The sequence below is a fragment of the Drosophila pseudoobscura genome, chromosome 3, assembly GCF_009870125.1.
Source record: "Drosophila pseudoobscura strain MV-25-SWS-2005 chromosome 3, UCI_Dpse_MV25, whole genome shotgun sequence".
Taxonomy (NCBI): domain Eukaryota; kingdom Metazoa; phylum Arthropoda; class Insecta; order Diptera; family Drosophilidae; genus Drosophila; species Drosophila pseudoobscura.
Window position 1 is genome coordinate 7,902,030 of NC_046680.1, and position 17,728 is coordinate 7,919,757.

General features: G+C 45.3%; 2 protein-coding genes across 5 annotated transcripts; both read left to right on the forward strand.

Annotated features, from left to right (window-relative positions):
- Positions 1–3,181: 3,181 nt before the first annotated feature.
- On the forward strand, positions 3,182–11,075 carry stl (ADAMTS metallopeptidase stall). Of its 2 annotated transcripts, none has more exons than XM_015183911.2 (11): positions 3,182–3,384; positions 3,985–4,383; positions 6,824–6,902; positions 7,315–7,413; positions 7,569–7,789; positions 7,857–8,728; positions 8,792–8,920; positions 8,976–9,225; positions 9,281–10,058; positions 10,118–10,834; positions 10,890–11,075. In XM_015183911.2, the coding sequence occupies exons 2-11, from the start codon at positions 4,192–4,194 to the stop codon at positions 10,961–10,963; spliced, it is 3,411 nt and encodes a 1,136-aa protein (XP_015039397.2). In that variant the 5' UTR covers positions 3,182–3,384; positions 3,985–4,191; the 3' UTR covers positions 10,964–11,075. The 2 variants fall into 2 exon arrangements, with proteins under 2 accessions (XP_015039397.2, XP_015039398.2); XM_015183912.2 differs by having other exon boundaries at positions 3,186–3,298.
- Positions 11,076–12,788: 1,713 nt separating this feature from the next.
- LOC117183196 (protein bfr2) lies at positions 12,789–17,166 on the forward strand. Of its 3 annotated transcripts, XM_033377915.1 has the most exons (8): positions 12,809–12,932; positions 14,183–14,242; positions 14,763–14,923; positions 14,977–15,288; positions 15,347–15,514; positions 15,584–15,675; positions 15,824–16,004; positions 16,320–17,166. In XM_033377915.1, the coding sequence occupies exons 1-8, from the start codon at positions 12,872–12,874 to the stop codon at positions 16,740–16,742; spliced, it is 1,458 nt and encodes a 485-aa protein (XP_033233806.1). In that variant the 5' UTR covers positions 12,809–12,871; the 3' UTR covers positions 16,743–17,166. The 3 variants fall into 3 exon arrangements, with proteins under 3 accessions (XP_033233808.1, XP_033233806.1, XP_033233807.1); XM_033377917.1 differs by lacking the exon at positions 15,824–16,004 and having other exon boundaries at positions 12,789–12,932; positions 16,320–16,396; XM_033377916.1 differs by lacking the exon at positions 12,809–12,932 and having other exon boundaries at positions 14,088–14,242.
- The last annotated feature ends 562 nt before the right edge of the window (positions 17,167–17,728 follow it).

Here is a 17,728-nt window from a genome sequence, read left to right on the forward strand (position 1 = left end):
GTTCCGTTGAATAATACTATCTATATGGAACATTTAGCCATGCCCACTCATTTTTATACGATTGATGAATCAATTCTATACATGATTGGTCTATTCGAAATACTTGCTTTTATTGAATTTCTATATAACATTGAAAATTAAATTAATAATTGACAAAAATACCAGTTAGCACTAAAAAACACCACATGGGAGCGCGGCGAAAACCAGTTTCTACAGTATGACCCTCAGAACAGTACCGATATATACAAAATATACCGAGTGTTGCGCGCCAAATCTAACTTTTTTGAATGTGAGCGACAAGGATTTAAATGTTGTCAACCGGGCCATTACCGATTCAACAAATACGATTCCCTCAATTTTGTTCTTCCGTCGAATATTCCCAGCTATATAGAATATTTATCTATGCCCAAATAATTTTATCCGATTAGTGAATCAATTTTCTAATTTTCTTTTAGCGAAGAAGGTCAACAAATGAAACGTAATAAAACGTAAGATGAATTTATTCCGATGAATAATGCTGCCTAACTAAAACCTTTAGCTCTGCCCATATAATTTTATACCATTGATAAATAAATTTTCTACAAGATTGGATACTTTTTAATCCTTGCTTTTATTGTACTTATTGTAAAAAAAGTTTTTAACGAAAAAGTTCAACAAAGAAAGAGTCGCTAAATGGCGTGTAAGCCGTAGTATAGGCCTTTGTATACCCTATTTTGTTAATTTTATATGAAAGTATAAATATTGATATGAAGATAAAACGTAACTAATAAAGACATATATATGATGAGTGTTTTGTATATATATCTTGATCCTGATACCTATTCTTGGTCCCTACAAGAAGACAATAAGCTTTAAAATATCGTTGAAATATTGAAAATAATATTAAATAATATTGAATAATATTAAAATATATTGAAAAACGAGGGGGAATGTTGTGAGTTGCTGCGGACACCGCAACTCTACGGTTATACCCGATACTAAGTCAGTATGGGTCTCCTCCGGCAGACGCCGCTAATATTTAACGACACGACAAAGAGTGCGTGCGAGAGAGACAGAAAATCAGTCTGAGCGTGACGTTGGGTGCTGCGTAGCCACTGCAAATTGATTTGTTCCTTTTGGCTATAAAAATGATCTGATCTGATCCAGATTCAGCAATCTAATAGATATGGTCATTATCTATGATTCTGCGTTTTTAGTTTTCTCAAATCTGCAATATTGTGGATGCAACAGATTTTCGTCCTTTGTGGGGGCGGATGGGGGTGGGGCGAAATTCTGAGATATACGTTTTATAGTGACATCTTAAAGGAGTGTGTGTACCAAATTTGGTTACTCTAGCCTTAATAGTCTCTGAGATTTGTGGTTGCCTCAGATTTTCGTCCTTTGCGGGGGCGGAAGGGGGTGTGGTGAAATTTGGACATGAAACGGTCAAGGTCCGATATCACAGGAGTGTGGATACCAAATTTGGTTGCTCTAGCTCTTATGGGTTCTCAGATCCTTGAACTCATATTTTGCAATTGGCAAAACCGACAATGAAACCTGTGTGTTAGAGTGAGACAGAGCGAGAAAGAGTGAAATTGTTTTCGTGATTCTAGCTATAATAATTATACGATCTGGTTCAGATTTGGCGCTCTGTAAGATATAGTCATCTTCTACGATTCTGCGTTTTTAGTTTTCTCGTATCTTTAAAATTGTGGATGCCACAGATTTTCGCCCTTTGTGGGGGCGGAAGTGGGCGGGGCAAAGTTTTGAAATATTTTTGGAGCAGTGACATATCACAGAAGTCTGGATCCAAAACATCGTTGCTCTAGCTCTTATAGTCTTTGAGCATTAGGCGCTGAAGGGGACGGACAGACGGACAGACGGACGGACGGACAGACGGACAGACGGACAGACAGACATGGCTCAATCGACTCGGCTATTGATGCTGATCAAGAATATATATACTTTATGGGGTCGGAAACGATTCCTTCTGGACGTTACACACATCCACTTTTACCACAAATCTAATATACCCCAATACTCATTTTGAGTATCGGGTATAAAAATTGTTTTTGCCTGGGATGACAAACATATTCAATATCCTATAACATCCATTTCCCTCAGGTCTCATACATTACATATTCCTCGTTTTTGATATTCCGCCGAATATTGCTAGATAGATAGAACATTTAGCCACGCGCGCATTCTTTTATACGATTAAGGAATCAATTTTCTACTTAACTGGCTTATTCTAAATACTTTCTTTTATTGGATTTCTATATAAAGTTGAAAATAAAATTTAATAGATTGATAAAATTGACAAAATATACCATTATATACCCTCTTTCATTTAATTAATAAAAAAATTGTTTTTCAAGCTGATTTGAAACGTACTTTTACCCCATTCATGCATTGATATAATTGATTTGATTATTTTTTACAAACTTGTATACGAAAGAGCATCATAAAATATATAAATGCCAATTAATTGACCAATAAATCTTTACTGAAAACAACAAAATGTTTTTGTTTAAGAATACCCCTACTGCTGCAATTCTTCTATCGATGACGATAGATAGACGATAGAACAAACTAACTGACTATCGATATCAAATTTAAATTTTAACGCTCGTGAATGATAAGAGCTTGCATTTTCATCGTATGCTTGTTAATTTAGCCATCGATTTGATTGAAGGCTTGTTAGTGGTTCTGACAGTGTGTGATTTATCGTTGCCACAGGCTGTTGCATCAGCCATTGATTGCATCAATTAAAATCTGATCACTTCAATTGGCGTCTTGTCCGATTGTTTGTTGCTCTGTTCTGTACCTTTGTATTTGCATTCGCTGATTTAAGATTTCCTGTACAACATCAAATCTGCTTGGCGGAAATGCAGCATAATTCTTGCCTTGCTATCTTGCTATCCGACCTGTTGCTGTGATGATCAGTGTCAAGTTTTCGTCTGCTCCATCATTTTCAAGCACTTGACCACAAAAACAATTGCCGCCTGTTTTTTTTTTTTGCCAGTTCTTTTGTTTTTTTAGCCCTTTGCTTTTTCTTAACGGTCTTCTACTATTCTTCCGGCGCTTTGGCTCATTAGCATACTTCTGCATGTGTTTGTGAGTGTGGGTATGGAGCGAGAACGGGGAAAAAACCAACACCAAAAAGATTCATGATCGTGCCTGTCTCATCATGTTTTCCGCGCTCTGTGAACATTTCATTCGCAAAAGTGGAGCCGTCGCGGAAGGTCGGTTGGGGCTCGCTCTCGTACAACTCGCTCGCATAGTATTTCTTTCATTCCCGATCGCTGAGAACACTACGGTAAATCCTTCATATTGCGGATCTCTGATGGCGGATCCATTGAGTGCGCATTGACCTCCGCCAAATTGTTTATAAACGTTTCAGTTGTGAGTGTGATTTGCATATGGAAAATATACAAACATACATATGAAAAATAACCAATAAAATAAAACACAATTTGGACGAAAGAGCGTTATGCTTCAGAGACTATGATCTGTGTGTGTGCGCTTAATTGTGCTCTGGCTCTGGCGTTTAAATCAAAATAAATGCGTCTAAATGTGAAAACAAAAGACAGGCATTATATTTAAAACAGAACGTGGCTCTTGTTCCCTGATATCGATAATAATATTGATACTGGAGGACCTTGTACCATCAACAAGTTCGTGTGTTGAGTACATTTTATGAGGTTTATGCCTTATCTGGAGTGGTAATCACTTCACAAAGAACTCAGGAAACAAACTAAATAAATAAATAATCAAAGTAAAATGTGCATGAAATCAAGTGTGCCCCAAATACAAATCACCCGCTGAACGAGCGGAGCGGCGAGAGGGTAATGCAATGCCTTGCCAATTAATTAGTGCATAAAAAGTTAAATTAACTGCCGTAAAAGTTGGAGCAGACACAGAGGAGAAGCTAAGCTAAGCGCCTTCACTTTTCACTCGTTCAAGAAACCATTTGTAATTTTCCCCCGTTGAAATTATTCGCAGACCAAAAAGAAAATGTAACTCTAAGCGAATCACCAGCAAAAAATTATGAAATTAGGCTGCAAAGCCAAGGAATAATATTTGTATTTGCAATTTGTGCAACATTCGCCACTTGCCACCGCCTGTTGCACCAACAATAGAGTGATTAGTGCTACCCAAAGTACAAAAGATTATTACAACGAAAATTACATCGTTAAGACTGTCTCAGCAATGGTATCTATTCGCCGATGGATCTGTCATAGTTGGATCTTAATAGGTCTGACCACCTTGTGGCTGCTAATCGCTCCTGTTAGCCCCCACAACTATGATGACGACTCCCAACCATCCACCCAGTCCCACTCCCCCTCCTCCGTCCACATTGAGCTACGCCGCAAGAGGAGCTTGCAGTGGAATGGCATTGAGGTGAGTCGTCGTGATTGATATCAATATTTTCATTGTCTTACTGTCGTACGATATGCCATACATCATACGATTAACCCATATAACTCGAACAGGTGATCATCATATATGTAAAAAAGAACAAAAAACTGCCACATTGACAGAACATTGAAGGCAACAAAATTACACATGAACAAAATAAAAAAATTGAGGGCTGCCTCCAAGCTTCAGATACTCTTTCAAATCGATTACCACGGTGGTAACTACATATGTATGATATATATATAACATACATTTATGTCGCATTTTATTAGATTTCATTGAAATCTACCAATAAGTTTGGTTGAATTATTTTAATACAAAGATAGACAGACAATTCCAATCATAGGTAAATCATATTTATATACGATCTTTGCAACTGAATGTAGCAAAAAAAATCCTTACAGCTAATAGAACAGAAATTCCAAAAGACATATTGGCCAAAAGAAGTATACCCTCCCTCCGAAAGAGTGTCAATTATTTTCTGACTCAACAATAGTTTGGCAAAGCTAAGCATAAAATGTTGGAAAAACATCAAGGGGTGGTGGGAACGAGGGGTAGCTTTATAGCACAGTAACAAGATCCGAGGCGTTTAATGACCTCTGCCCAATTGGGTGTTGGCAAATGTTTTGGTAATTGGAGCCACCGGCAACCTAAAGAACATACATCAAATTGGCGACAACTTGTCCAATTACACATGTCTCAAAAAAAAAGATATCCCCACGTCTTCTCTATAATTTGAGTTGAGGCGTTGGAGCATCTCCACGTCTGCTGGAGAGGTCTGCGACAGCCAAAAGGAATGCAGCACATCACATGATTACCCGGAATCGCATGGATAATCGACGCAGCAGCTGGCTGGACAGCAGTTGCAGCTGTCTGGGGCACGAGGAATTCTCAGATATTGCCAAAATGAAATAAAGAACAAGAAACTAGACAGAAGATCGTCAGTCCATCCAAGTTGTTGACCCTTCCTTATAAGTAACTACTATAGATACATACATACACACATAGAATATGGTCGCACTTGAGAACCTTTCGCTTGGTTACGCTCATGGTTATGTGATTGTACTCTCTACAGATCTTCCTCTGTTGGTTGTCCATACTCCTCTGTCGCCAAATTGCTTTGAAGACAATTTTCTATGATATAATTTTCATTTGTTTGTTTTCTAGTTTTCGCTATTTTTCCACTATTTTGTCTGGCTTTCCGCTTTTCCATCTGCCTTTTATTTTTGCCCATTCTGGCTATGGGTCACGCAAAATTTCATCACATAATCAGTTTGTTTGAGAGCGATTACTCCATGAGCTCCATGAGCGATGCATTTTCCACAGTTTCCCTGTCTGCTGCGGCTGTCATTTGGTATTGTTGCTGTTTGTTTGGCTTTTGGGCTTTTCCGGCAATCTGAATCGGCTCTTTCATGTTGATTTGGACCTATTATGCCGTTGCCCTTGCAGCCAATTAGTGTCCATTTCATTGAACATTGTTTGTCTTTGATAAAGTTCAGGCAACAAAATTGGCCAGGGAGTGAGGTAAGAGATGGGTTCGAGGCAGGAACAAAAAAGGGTACAGGTCTATATGGGGAAAACGACCAAGACTAGGGGAAATTTAAGAAGGTTCAACTCTTTTAAAGGGTCTTCAGAACCTTTGTGTCAATATATCGATCGCATTTTGAAATGTAACCAAAAACAGATCCAAAATAATGCTCTATATATCAGGGAGATCCGTAGTAATCTGTTGCCTCGAAACTTTTCCTCAAATATTATAAGCTTTAACTACCAGCCACGCCTCTTTCACACAGCATTACAGTGCTGATTATAAACATTTGCCAGCAGAAACACCAGCGACTACAACAATTTGTAACACCTTCTCCTCGCCGCCGTAGGCGGAGTTTCAATCCAAAATACCGAAACGCTCTTCACGCTCCGCCAGGCACCAACGCGCTTTTCCACAATAAAACCGAATACTCGTAAAGCCAAATGAAAACTGTTACAACAAATTAAATTAAATAATCGCACAAACAATATGTGGAGAAGATATATCCGACATTTGGATGGATACTCGGACTATACAGTTCGGTGTACCATGTACGATATACAAATTTTTGTGTTGCACCAACAGTTTACGGACTGTCGGTGGTCACCGCCACCTGATGGTGACCCCAACGAACAGCTGTTGGAAATGTCTAATTGGGGCTCTTCTTTTGGTACAAATTTTCCATTGTCTGAGTGAAAGTATTTTGGTTTTATTTTTCTTTTTTGGGGTAATCTTGAGTAGTCCCTTACCCTTTGCTCTGTTTTTCGGTTTGTTTTTCCGGTTTGTTGCCTTTGTTACACTTTCCGCTTTGCATATTAAACATTTTTCATTGCTCTTTCGGTTTGCCATAATATTCGTTCTCCTTTCTTTTTCCTCCACTCTTCCCTTCCGTAGCTGGATGAGAACACACTGCTGGGGCACTTGATGGATCATGAGCGGGCCCTGATCTTTGGCACACAATCCGCTGAAGAAGGTAAGTGCTATCCGTAACAATAGATATTTCCATAGTTCCTTAGGCCAAGTAGATTGTAAAGATTCTTAACTATGACCCACTTGGGTGCTGGCAGTGCGTGAGGTCTAAACCAGAACCCACTGACAGCTCTGAGGGAGCGTAACCCATAACCCACTGACAGCTTTGGGGGAGCGTAACCCATAAACCCACTGACAGTTTTGAGGCACTGCAACATATCATTAAATCGGCTAGCCCAAACAAACAGTGCAATCGATGAATGCTAAACTTGAACTACAGTCTCCAGTGCAGGCAGCAGGTGGCAGACTGCAATTGGGAGTGGGGGAATGGGTCATGAGGAATGGGGCCTTGGGTGGTCGCGGAAATCTGCGCAGTTGTTTGTATTGATTCATGTGTGGGGCATTCTTTATTGCAGCGCCCGATTTCAAGCTGGTGCACCTGGAGCAGGAGGATAAAGAGCTGGAGGAGAACACGGTGAAACGACGCCATAGACGCAGCATGCCAGTGCCACAAGGTGAGAAATGATTAAACTGAAATCCGAAAACCAAATAAAATGCATCCCACATCACACATGGACACAGACACAGACACAGCTGCTGAGCAGAGCTCGTGCTGCTCCAGTTGCGGTCATTATGCGAAAAGTTTAATTAATTCAAATGCATTCGACAGACGCCGATAGCTCCGATGGCAATGGGGAAGGGGATGGAGTGGAGGCCAGACTGCAGCTGCAGCAGGCGCCGCAGCTGATCGACGATGCCTTCATCTTCATCCGTCGCACCGCCAACGGGACGCAATTCGTGGAGCATTCGCCGCAGTTGCTGAAGCGTCTGGAGAGCTGCTTCTACCGGAGTCCGGCGGCGGCCCTCGACCTCTGCGAGACGGGTAATGCGGTGAGTGTGACAGGCTGATCCAAATCCCAGACAGACATCAACTCTCTTTTTTTCCTCCCTCTGGCAGCGTGGCGTGTTCCAGCAAAATGCCAGCGACTTTGTGATCCATCCTCTACCCGCTCGCTTCGGATCGGGTAACCATGTACTCTACCAGCCCCGCTTGGATAGGAACAATTTCAGTCGGTTGGGGGCAGTGGATCCGTTAGACAGCCAGCTGCAGTTCGAGCCAGATGCAGAGGAATTCAACGAACCGAAGCCGAGACTCCGAGCCCAGTCACAGTCCCCGCTACGACTGCGCTTCCAGCCGCGACATCATCATCATCATCATGAGAAGAGCCAGCTCGAGAACCAGAAAAGGAATCTGAAACCGAATCTAAAAAATCATCAGAAGCATCGACGACGTCGTCGTTTCATTGGCCCTCCGCCACGCCGCTGGTCAGTGCCCGAGGAGCTGTTCATCGAGACGGCCATCTTCGTGGACAGAGATCTGTTCGCCCACATGCAGCGGAACTTCCCCGCCAACACAGAGAGCAAGATAATCAGCTTCGTCCTGGCCATGATCAATGGGGTGCAGCTGCTCTACCACCACCCCACGCTCGGTCGGCGCATTAACTTTGTGCTGAAGCGTCTGGAGATCTGGAAATCCTGGGATCCCTCCGGCCTGTCGCGCTCCAGCGATGTGGACGACTATCTGAACAGCTTTTGCATGTGGCAGGAGAAGCTGAATCCCTTCTCGGACTCGCATCCCCTGCACTACGATCATGCCCTCATCCTCACCGGCCTCGACCTGCGGACGATCACCAAAGATGGCAAGGCCAATAGCCAGGTCGTGGGTCTGGCACCCGTGGCCGGTATGTGCACGGCCGTCTCCTCCTGCACCATCAACGAGGCCAAGCACTTTGAGAGCGTCTTTGTGGTAGCCCATGAAATCGGACACAAGTGAGTGGTCCTCTCAACAAACCCTCTTAAGAGTTATTCTAACGAAATTGAACTCCTTTGCAGTCTGGGAATGCGGCATGACACCAAGGAGAATAGCTGCGATCCCACCATGCACATCATGTCGCCAAAGTTGGGCAGTGGAAAGGTCACCTGGTCCAAGTGCTCCCGCACTTATCTGGAGGATTTCTTATTGTAAGTCCTTGAAGAGCATAAATCTCCGAAAGAGTTTAAATATTAATCCATTTAGAGAGCACCAGGCCGAGTGCCTCTTCGATCGGGGACAGTTTATGGATCACTTGGACCATTCTGCGGGTGGGATTCCCCCCGGCGAACGCTTCGATGCCAATCAGCAGTGCATGCTGCGATTTGGAAAGAACTTCATGCGCTCCAGCACCCAGAGTAAAGCGGAGATCTGCCGGGATCTGCACTGTCGGCAGGATGGGCTGCCCTGGACCTCACATCCGGCGCTGGAGGGAACCGAGTGCGGCGAGAAAATGGTAAGAATGGAAGAGATTGCAATGGACAACCATTCATCCCTGTGGTTTTTTTTAGTGGTGCCGCGGAGGGTCTTGTGTGGCTCGCTCGTCGCAGGAGACAGCCTTGGCGTCCTACAGGCAGTGGCCGCACAAACCGAGCTACGAGAAGGCCAGCTTCATGGAGTCCAACAGGATCGGTCCGCTGTTGAGCGAGCACCCCAAGCCGTTGGATGGCAACGAGCTGCCGGGAGTCACCAACTGGAGTGCGTGGGGCGAGGCGAGCAAATGCGACTCTGGATGCCTCTACGGACCCTCGAACCGGCTGCGCGAAGGCAGCACCGGACTGCGGACCTTCAACCGCAGCTGCCTCAACTACCGGCAGCGGTGCATGGGCCAGGACCGGCGTTTCGAGAGCTGCATTGCCAAGCAGTGCTACAGTGTGCCGGTCCAGACAATCGCCAACTTCGCCTCTCAGGTGTGCATGCAGGCCAAAAAGCTGGACGGAGAGCTCACGGGCGAGGGCCAGCAGGTGAGCTCCACCTTTGAGGACTCCTGCAAGGTGTTCTGCCGCACCAAAACCAATGCGACCAAGTCGCGTCGCTGGACCTTTCCGGACGGCACCACCTGCCAATCCAAGCAGCACAACGCGGGGGACATTGCCTACTGCATTTCGGGGCGCTGCGAGCGCTTCTCGTGCGACAATTCCACGAACAACTTCTTCAGAATGGACCCGACCTTCTGCCAGTCGAGGGCAAGGGACTCTGCGGAAGAGGAGAGCAGGCTGCAGCAGACGACCCACAAGCGCTATGCGGAGAGGCAGGAGGGAGTCACGCCCAGAAATCGCTTTGAGAATGGTATTGGATATCTTTGTCTCCTTTCTAAAGTCGCGCTGATTTTCTTTTTCTCCGAGTAGAAGTGGCCGTGCGCAGCTTTTATGGGCAGGATAACCATATCAGACCCCAGCAGCAGCAGCCGCATAAGAGGAAGTCCTACGAATCGTACCACAAGTATCCACCCAGAGAGGAGCACCCACAGAGGGCGGCCCCCCCACCAGCCTCTGCCTCGCTGATCGCCATCGATCGCAGTTCCTCGGCGGAGACAGAGTGGGAGATCAAGTCGGGTTGCCACTCCAACTGTATGGCCGACTCAAAGGGCATCCAGGCGGTGAGGTCGAGGGTCACGCGGGAGGAGAGCTTCCAGCTCTGTACACATCGCGTCAAGCCCTGCGAGCGCCTCCAGACAGCAGCGGAGTATGCGGAGCAGACCTGCGCCAACTACCGGATGAAGGTGCGCGGCCTGTCCGGACACGGGGCCCAGATCTCGGCCAGCATGGACGAACCCGATCGCAGCTGTCGCGTCGGCTGCCAGGACGAGCTCATTAAGTACAGGTATTACCTGGTGAACGGCAAGAACGGACACTTTCCCCTGGGCACGCGCTGTTCGCAGGTGAGCAAGCGCTTTTGCGTTTACGGCAAGTGCCTGGAGTTTGGCGACGACAACCTGCCGCTGGAGAAGTCTCACATCAGCCTGGCCCTGCTCCGGACCCGTCGCGAGTCGAATGTTTCGCGCCGGAAGCGAAGTCTGCACCCGGGGTCTGCGTCTCCAAATTACTTTGAACGAGGACATCTTGGTGAGTGGTTGATGACTATGAATCCTCCCTCTCTATTAATCAGTGCCCTTTTCAGATGCCTCGACGGACCACATCGAATTCACCCATCCCATTCACGTCTCCGCAGACGAACTGAGTAGCAAAAGCTGATAGCCTATTCCTTGCCAGGATTCCCCTTAGTCTCCTAAGTATTAAGCTAGACTTACGCTTAAGGCTGTCTGCAAGCTGCCTGAGAAATATATACGAATTACTTCTTAAACGATGGACGAGTAGAGATGCAATTGCAGATCTTAGTGTGTCTTAGAGTTAATTTTAAGTTCGGAATTATCAATATCTAAAGGATTGACATTTTGGTGTAGAAAAGTTTCCATTCATTTCCCTCAAAAGACCTCCAATATTTGTAGATATATTTCATATTTGATAGCCACCATTCGCTACCTCCCATAATCCTTTACTTTCCATTTTAGATAAGTGTTTCTGCGCCCTCAGCCCGCTCTCGCGAGTTCCCATCGGTTTGGTTTATTTGAGGGGTTTTTTTTTCGGCGTTCGCATGCAAGCGATGGCAGCAATTACCAATACTCGATACCCCCACACAGATACACCCACACCTAGAGAAGGAGAGTGGGAGAGAGTGAAAGTGGATAAAATTCATTGGTGTGCGTGTAGGGAAAAATTAGATAAAACACCTACGAAGCGCTGAATATGCCGCAGTCTGCAAGGAAAGCGCGCGTCGTGCAAATCGTATCGAAAGGAAAACGGAACAACAAAAATACCCAAAAAAACAAAAACCAGTAAACGGAAAACAGAAAACAGAAGAGCGGAAAGCAGCGAGTCAGAATCGGAAGCGGAAAGTGTAGTGTATGCAAAGTAGATGTGATTACGTTCGAGTGAGAAATGCAATAGAGGTTCTTGGGTTCTTGGACTCTTGAGCTGTTGGCCGTGCACTGACCAGTGGCAGGGTCATGCACGGCTCTGTCAAGTTCAATGCACCCGACACCCCCCCTTGACAGTTCGCCACTCAATGTAGAAGGAAACCCCTGGGCTCCGGAATGAATAATGCATAGATCGTTTGCGCTGACAGTCGCGGAAGTGCAATCAAAGTGGATGCCATAAATCCTAATCAGAGAAGCCACATGGCGGTGGTTTCCCTAATTGGTAGTGACATTTACGGTAGCCCCGTACCCCACGTACCCCCAGGAGATCTATCCAAAATTGGGTCAACCGTTGTGTTTTGGGGGGAATGGAAAAACCTTCAAAGGGATACGCACGCACTTCTCTCTGGACGAAACTGTGTCAAGTGGGTCTTAAAATTTGACCGCACGCCACTGGAATAGCGTTACTCATCCATCGAGCAGCAGCGTGTCTTCCTCTTCGTGTAGGTGGTCGCAAGGACCTTGGGGCAGGACTTTGTGACCTGTTCGGCTAGTTCTTTCATAAATTCACCCCTCTCTGGGTTCTGCTCCAATTTCAATAATACTCGTAAACCCCTTCCAAATCAGAAAATCGATTCGCGCGGCTAATTGGTGTGTTTTCATCGCTCTGCCATTTTATATATCTGCCCTGGTCCTGGGGTCTGCAGTCGGCCCCAATAAGTAGGCAACGTCCTGTGCATTCAACGTCACACGAGTTGAATGCATTCGAGGCGCTGTGCGGCTTTTGGTAAACTAAATAAATAAAACATAATACAAATCACAAATGTGAGACCACACCGCCTCCATCCACCGCCCCCGTCATTGGGTATGCACACACGCAAGGACCATGGCGTAGGATGGGAAGGAGCACGTGGAATGGTGTTAGGGCTAGGGACTACGTTGTCCAGTCGGCCATCTGAGCGTGTGCATTTGTCAACTCAGACGTCGTTTAACCTACCAGGACAACGGTCGACTCCGCGCTTCGCGCTTTGAGTAAGGTTTTCCGCAGCTTTTCCAGTGCCAAGTGTGAAGTGAGTCAAACCGCAGTGCTAAATGAATCGCGATTGGGGAAATGTGAAGAGTCGTGGACTCTAAGAGTGCTACGACGTGTACAGAGACTCTGCAATAAAAAAAACATAAATTGGCGATGCCGCCGAAGCGTCGGAGAAGATTCCAAGGCCTATATTACCATTCATCGCCACCCAAAGGTGAGTGTTTCAACGAATAAATATTCACATTCATTCTTTATAATTGTGGGAAATTGTGGTGATAACACGCAGGTTGCCAGAAGGAAGGTTCTTGGCCAAAATTTGCATATTGCGTGCCATAAAAGGGTGTCCGCTCAACAAGTTACATTGTTCAGGGGGTTGAACGAAGACAGGGAGTGAGTGCCACATTAAGTGGCAAACACTAATGCGCCATTTCCGTTTTCGTGGCACTTTCGAGCAGTTTTTATTGCCACTCAACCTCATCAGTATGTGCTAGGGAGCCCCTCTAATGATTCATTCCATTCAACTAATTTACATGTCACACAAAAACGAAACACAAAGCGTTCAAGGAATGTTCCTCAGGTGTAGGAGTACGAGCAACACACCAGGAATAGACTAAGGAGACCTTGACATATCAGATATGTGTGCTTGTTTGGTCAAAGGTAGACTCGAAGCAACTATGTGGTGTTCTGGGAAATAATTTCACTGGAGGAGAGATTTGCACTAGAGTTTTTCAAGGATTACCTTGACGAAGAAGGTCTGAAGTGAATTTTAACGTACTGTGCATGAATCATTTCTTTGGCTTAAGCTTTCTTAAAACTTAAGTAAAACATAGAATTCCATTGAAAATAAAAAACAGACTCGGAACTTGTGCATTTGGAAAACCCAAAACTCCGTGAAAATATTTTCCCTGTATATTTTGTGATACGAAAAATGTCTAGCAAGTGTCGGTCAAACGGAAATTCAAAGTATTTCCACATATTTGCATAGTGCCTTCGCCACCCACAACAAGAACCCATCGATGGGCTAATGAAAATGTTTTATTTGTGCTTTATATACTCACTCGTAACACACGCCACACAAAGGGACCAAAATGTTATTTATTCATGGCAGGAGTTGTAGGAGCGCGAACAGGACGCAATTATTCCGACTACTTCCCTTTCTTCGTCGACTGTGTAGCGGTCTGCACTCTCCTTGACCACAACACAAATTCAACACCTTTCGACGTGGCCAGGAATTAGTTTGCCAACGCGGCTCAAGCGGGCCAGACGCAAATAAAATAGAACTACTCTGATAGTAGGACGAACAACTAAGGAAAGTATGGGATAAAGGAGAGAGTAGGCTATGACTTTTCCTCTGCCAAATAGACCACATAGTCAGTCTATATTTCATCATTCTATATACAATAAATATATTACTGTTTCAATAATTCACTTTGAAATCAACGAAAATGTTTGGTCCACTTACAGTAATGCCGATGAACGGACAAACAGGCGGCCTGAATGGAAGCAAGCGTCGCAACAACGATGGTGCGTATTGTGTTATTGGGATTGGGGGATCCTCCACAGCCAGATGTCATTTTCTCCCATCAATAACATCAATGATTCAGTGGTATTGGCACATTGCAACTCTTGAAAAACCCGACTCTGGGCGGTTCAAGGGGCAGACTTTCCACTTAAAAGTTCTCCGATGACCTTGGCGCATTTCAAGTTGGCGAAAACTTTCTCCAGCGGAAATTGTCTTGAGTTTTTCGTATAATGCCACTTTAAGCGAACTGCCGAGTGCAGGTCGCGAGTCACACAACTTGAACATTTATTGCATTTTATTTTCGTATTCGTTTTAATTTAGTTTTCAGTTCGTTTGCTTTTTTGGCAAATTGCATGCAAACACGAACGAAGAAGGGTGCCAATGAAATGGAAATCGCTTAAGGGCGATCATAGCGAATGGGTTGGGATTGGGATTGGGGTTGGAGGTGGCGTCGGGAAAGGGGCGGTGGTGCTGGTGAAATTAATTTCTACGTTTTCAATTTCCCACTTTTTTGGCTAATAGATTTCTCGGTAAAGCTATCCACCATTCGTATCTGGATGCACGAAAAGGACATTGGCAAACTGACACGCATTCTGTGGGCGGGCCAAGGACATCGCTTGTGCCAGCAGGCCAGCAATAATGGGCGTGTCAAGCGTTTCCTTGCCGCCGTGCCACATGTCATGGTAAGGCAATGCACTGAAAATCCCACTGCCTCTTTTACCAAATGACTCCACAGAATGCCATTAAGGATCTGCATCAGGCGGTGATCGACAACAATTTGGAAACGGTGCAGGCGCAGCTGGAGCCTCCCGTGCCCGCTGCCTTGGTGACCTGCAAGGACGGCAATGGACTGAATGTCATCCACAAGGCCGCCGGCTTGGGCCACACCAAGATCCTGGAGTATCTGGTCGGTCTCTGGCCGGAGGGCGCCCACGAGATGGACATCACCGGCAAGACGCCGCTCCATTGGGCAGCCAGTGCCAAAAACAACATGCGCTGCTATACCCTGCTCACCCAGGCGGGTTGTGACGAGGAGGCCCTCGACTATGTGAGTGGGGGATGGCAATCAGCCGAGCAATTAAAATGATTCATTGGGGCAATTTCAGAAAATGAAGACAGCCTCGTACTACCGCCACAAGCCGCACGAAATCGAGCGGGCTTTCCTCGTCTATGTCCCGGAGGCACCGCGTGTCTCCCCCGAGAGCATCACTGACTGGGAGGCCTTGAGCAATGAGAATGGCGAGAATGGTGCCGGAGGCGATGCGGGCAGCAAGGTAAGTCGGGGAGGGCGTAGGCAGCAACTTGTGGGGAATCCCTACACCATCTATCTGTTTAATTCACAGAAATTGGACATTAAAATGACACCGGCTGTGAATGGACGTAAATCGCTGGACGACAGCATCGAGAACACTTCGGAGCTGGACACAAACGATGGGTGAGTGGGTGGTGAAGCACCTAAGGGCAGACAGAGACAGGGATTAGGCTAAGTTTTGGCTGCGCTGGATTCAGTTTTTGTTTGATTTTTGTGCGTTCTTTGTGGGGCATTGCTTTGAGAGAACATTTTTTGCATTTTGAAACCGCAGTACAAGTGCCAATGATGACGAAGAGGATTTGTCCAAAGCGGATTTGGATGCGGATGTAGATCCGGTACCGGTTCCGCCGGAAGTATCGCCATTGCAGCGCAGACCGGAAACGCCGGCCACATTCAACAATGGCCACATTAATGGCGATATCGAAGGCGACACCGAAGACAGTGAGGCGGAGGTAAGTGTTGCCTTTTTGCTTGTGGATTGCGTCTTTCGTTTGCTTTCGTTGGTCTTTGCTTGCACTCCTCCAAAAGCTTTCTCTGTGTTGCACTCGGATTTTCTTTGGTGTCACAGGCGGGGTGAGGGCTCTGTGAAAGTAAGCCATTGTCGGCTCTCGCTTTCCCCTTCACCACTCTATATCTATGCGCTTTTTGTTTAGACCTCTTAAGTACTTCTCTGCTGTACATACAATGAATCGAAGGCTGAGATCGTAGTAAAACAATCCTTTGAATCACTCGGAAAGCAATCAGTCGACAATTGTTTACTTTTACAGAATATTGCAAGAGCTATAAGCGGCGGTAAAGAAGGAGAAGATGGCCAGGGTGGAGAGGAGGATCAAGAAAAACAGGAGGAACCGAAGGAACCGAAGGAACAGGAGTCTGCTGCAAACGAGGAATTGAATGATGAGCAGGAAAACCACGATGAAAATGTCGCAGAGAGTAATGATGTGGAACAGAAGGAGGAGGAGCAGCCTGCCACAGAGAGTGAGCCAGAAGTTAACGAAAAGACTGAAGAGGCGGAGCCAGAGATGGAAGCTGAAGAGGAACTGCCAGAGGCGGCAGTTGAAGAGGAAAAGATCACCAAGTTGGAGGAGCCAGTGGAACCAGTGGCTGAGGAGAAGGAGATACAGGATCAGGATAATGTAGAGAATGATGAGAACGATGACGATGATGAGGTACACTTTGGCGTGCTCTAGTTGTCCAACGTGCAAAGTTTTTTTGTAGTTTGTATTGTGTGTGCCATTCAACCGCTCAAACCACTTTTTCCAAATCTTCAAACTCAACTGTGAACTGTAAAATGAAAGCAAACTAACTATCTAACAACCAATCAATCAATCAATCAAATGCAGCAGGCACCCAAATTCCATTCATTCTAATTGTTTTCCACACCAAAAATAACAGCAGAAACTACAGCAAGAGCCACAGCCACAGCAACAGCAACAACTGCAGCCGCAATCCAAGAAAGAATAACAGTAGCAATCAGCTTATATAATTATATAACCAGACTTTTTACTTCTTTATGCAGCTATACATAGACTCTTTATATATACCAATATATTTTGTAAAAGCAACTGGAAGTAAAAAAAATAATATTAAACCATAAACGATTACAGTAACCAATTAAAATGGAATGCAAAACCTGCAACTTGTGTCTTTTGGTTATCGTTTCCATTGCACCCCACCTCCCACTCCAAAAAGAGAAATAAGCCCCCAATTCCCATGTATTGTGTTTCCGTTTCTGTTTCCCTTTCAGTTTCGATTTTCATTTAAGTTTCGGTTTCAGTTCGTTTTGTGTACCATCCATTTGTATACTCGTATTCATTCCAGTCCCTTAGATCAAATCAATGCCAGTGTCTGCCCTGCCCCCGATTTGCGGCACTATCGATTGGCGAAAATCAGCAGCTGTTTACCCACAGATATACTTTATAATAATGCACTCACTCCCATAGCGCTTTCACTGACATGTGGAGACGGAAAGACGATAGCCGCGCACCAGCCTCAGAGCCAGAGCTCCTCAACTGTCAGAGCGGCAGCCAGGCCAGAGTCCAAATGGCAAAGGAACATGCAAACGTCAAAACATTTGCAGTTGCAGGCATTAGATAGATGATATATGATATATGTATATCTACATATGGTATATATCAAATTGCTATATATACACATTCCAGTTGGTGCAATGTTG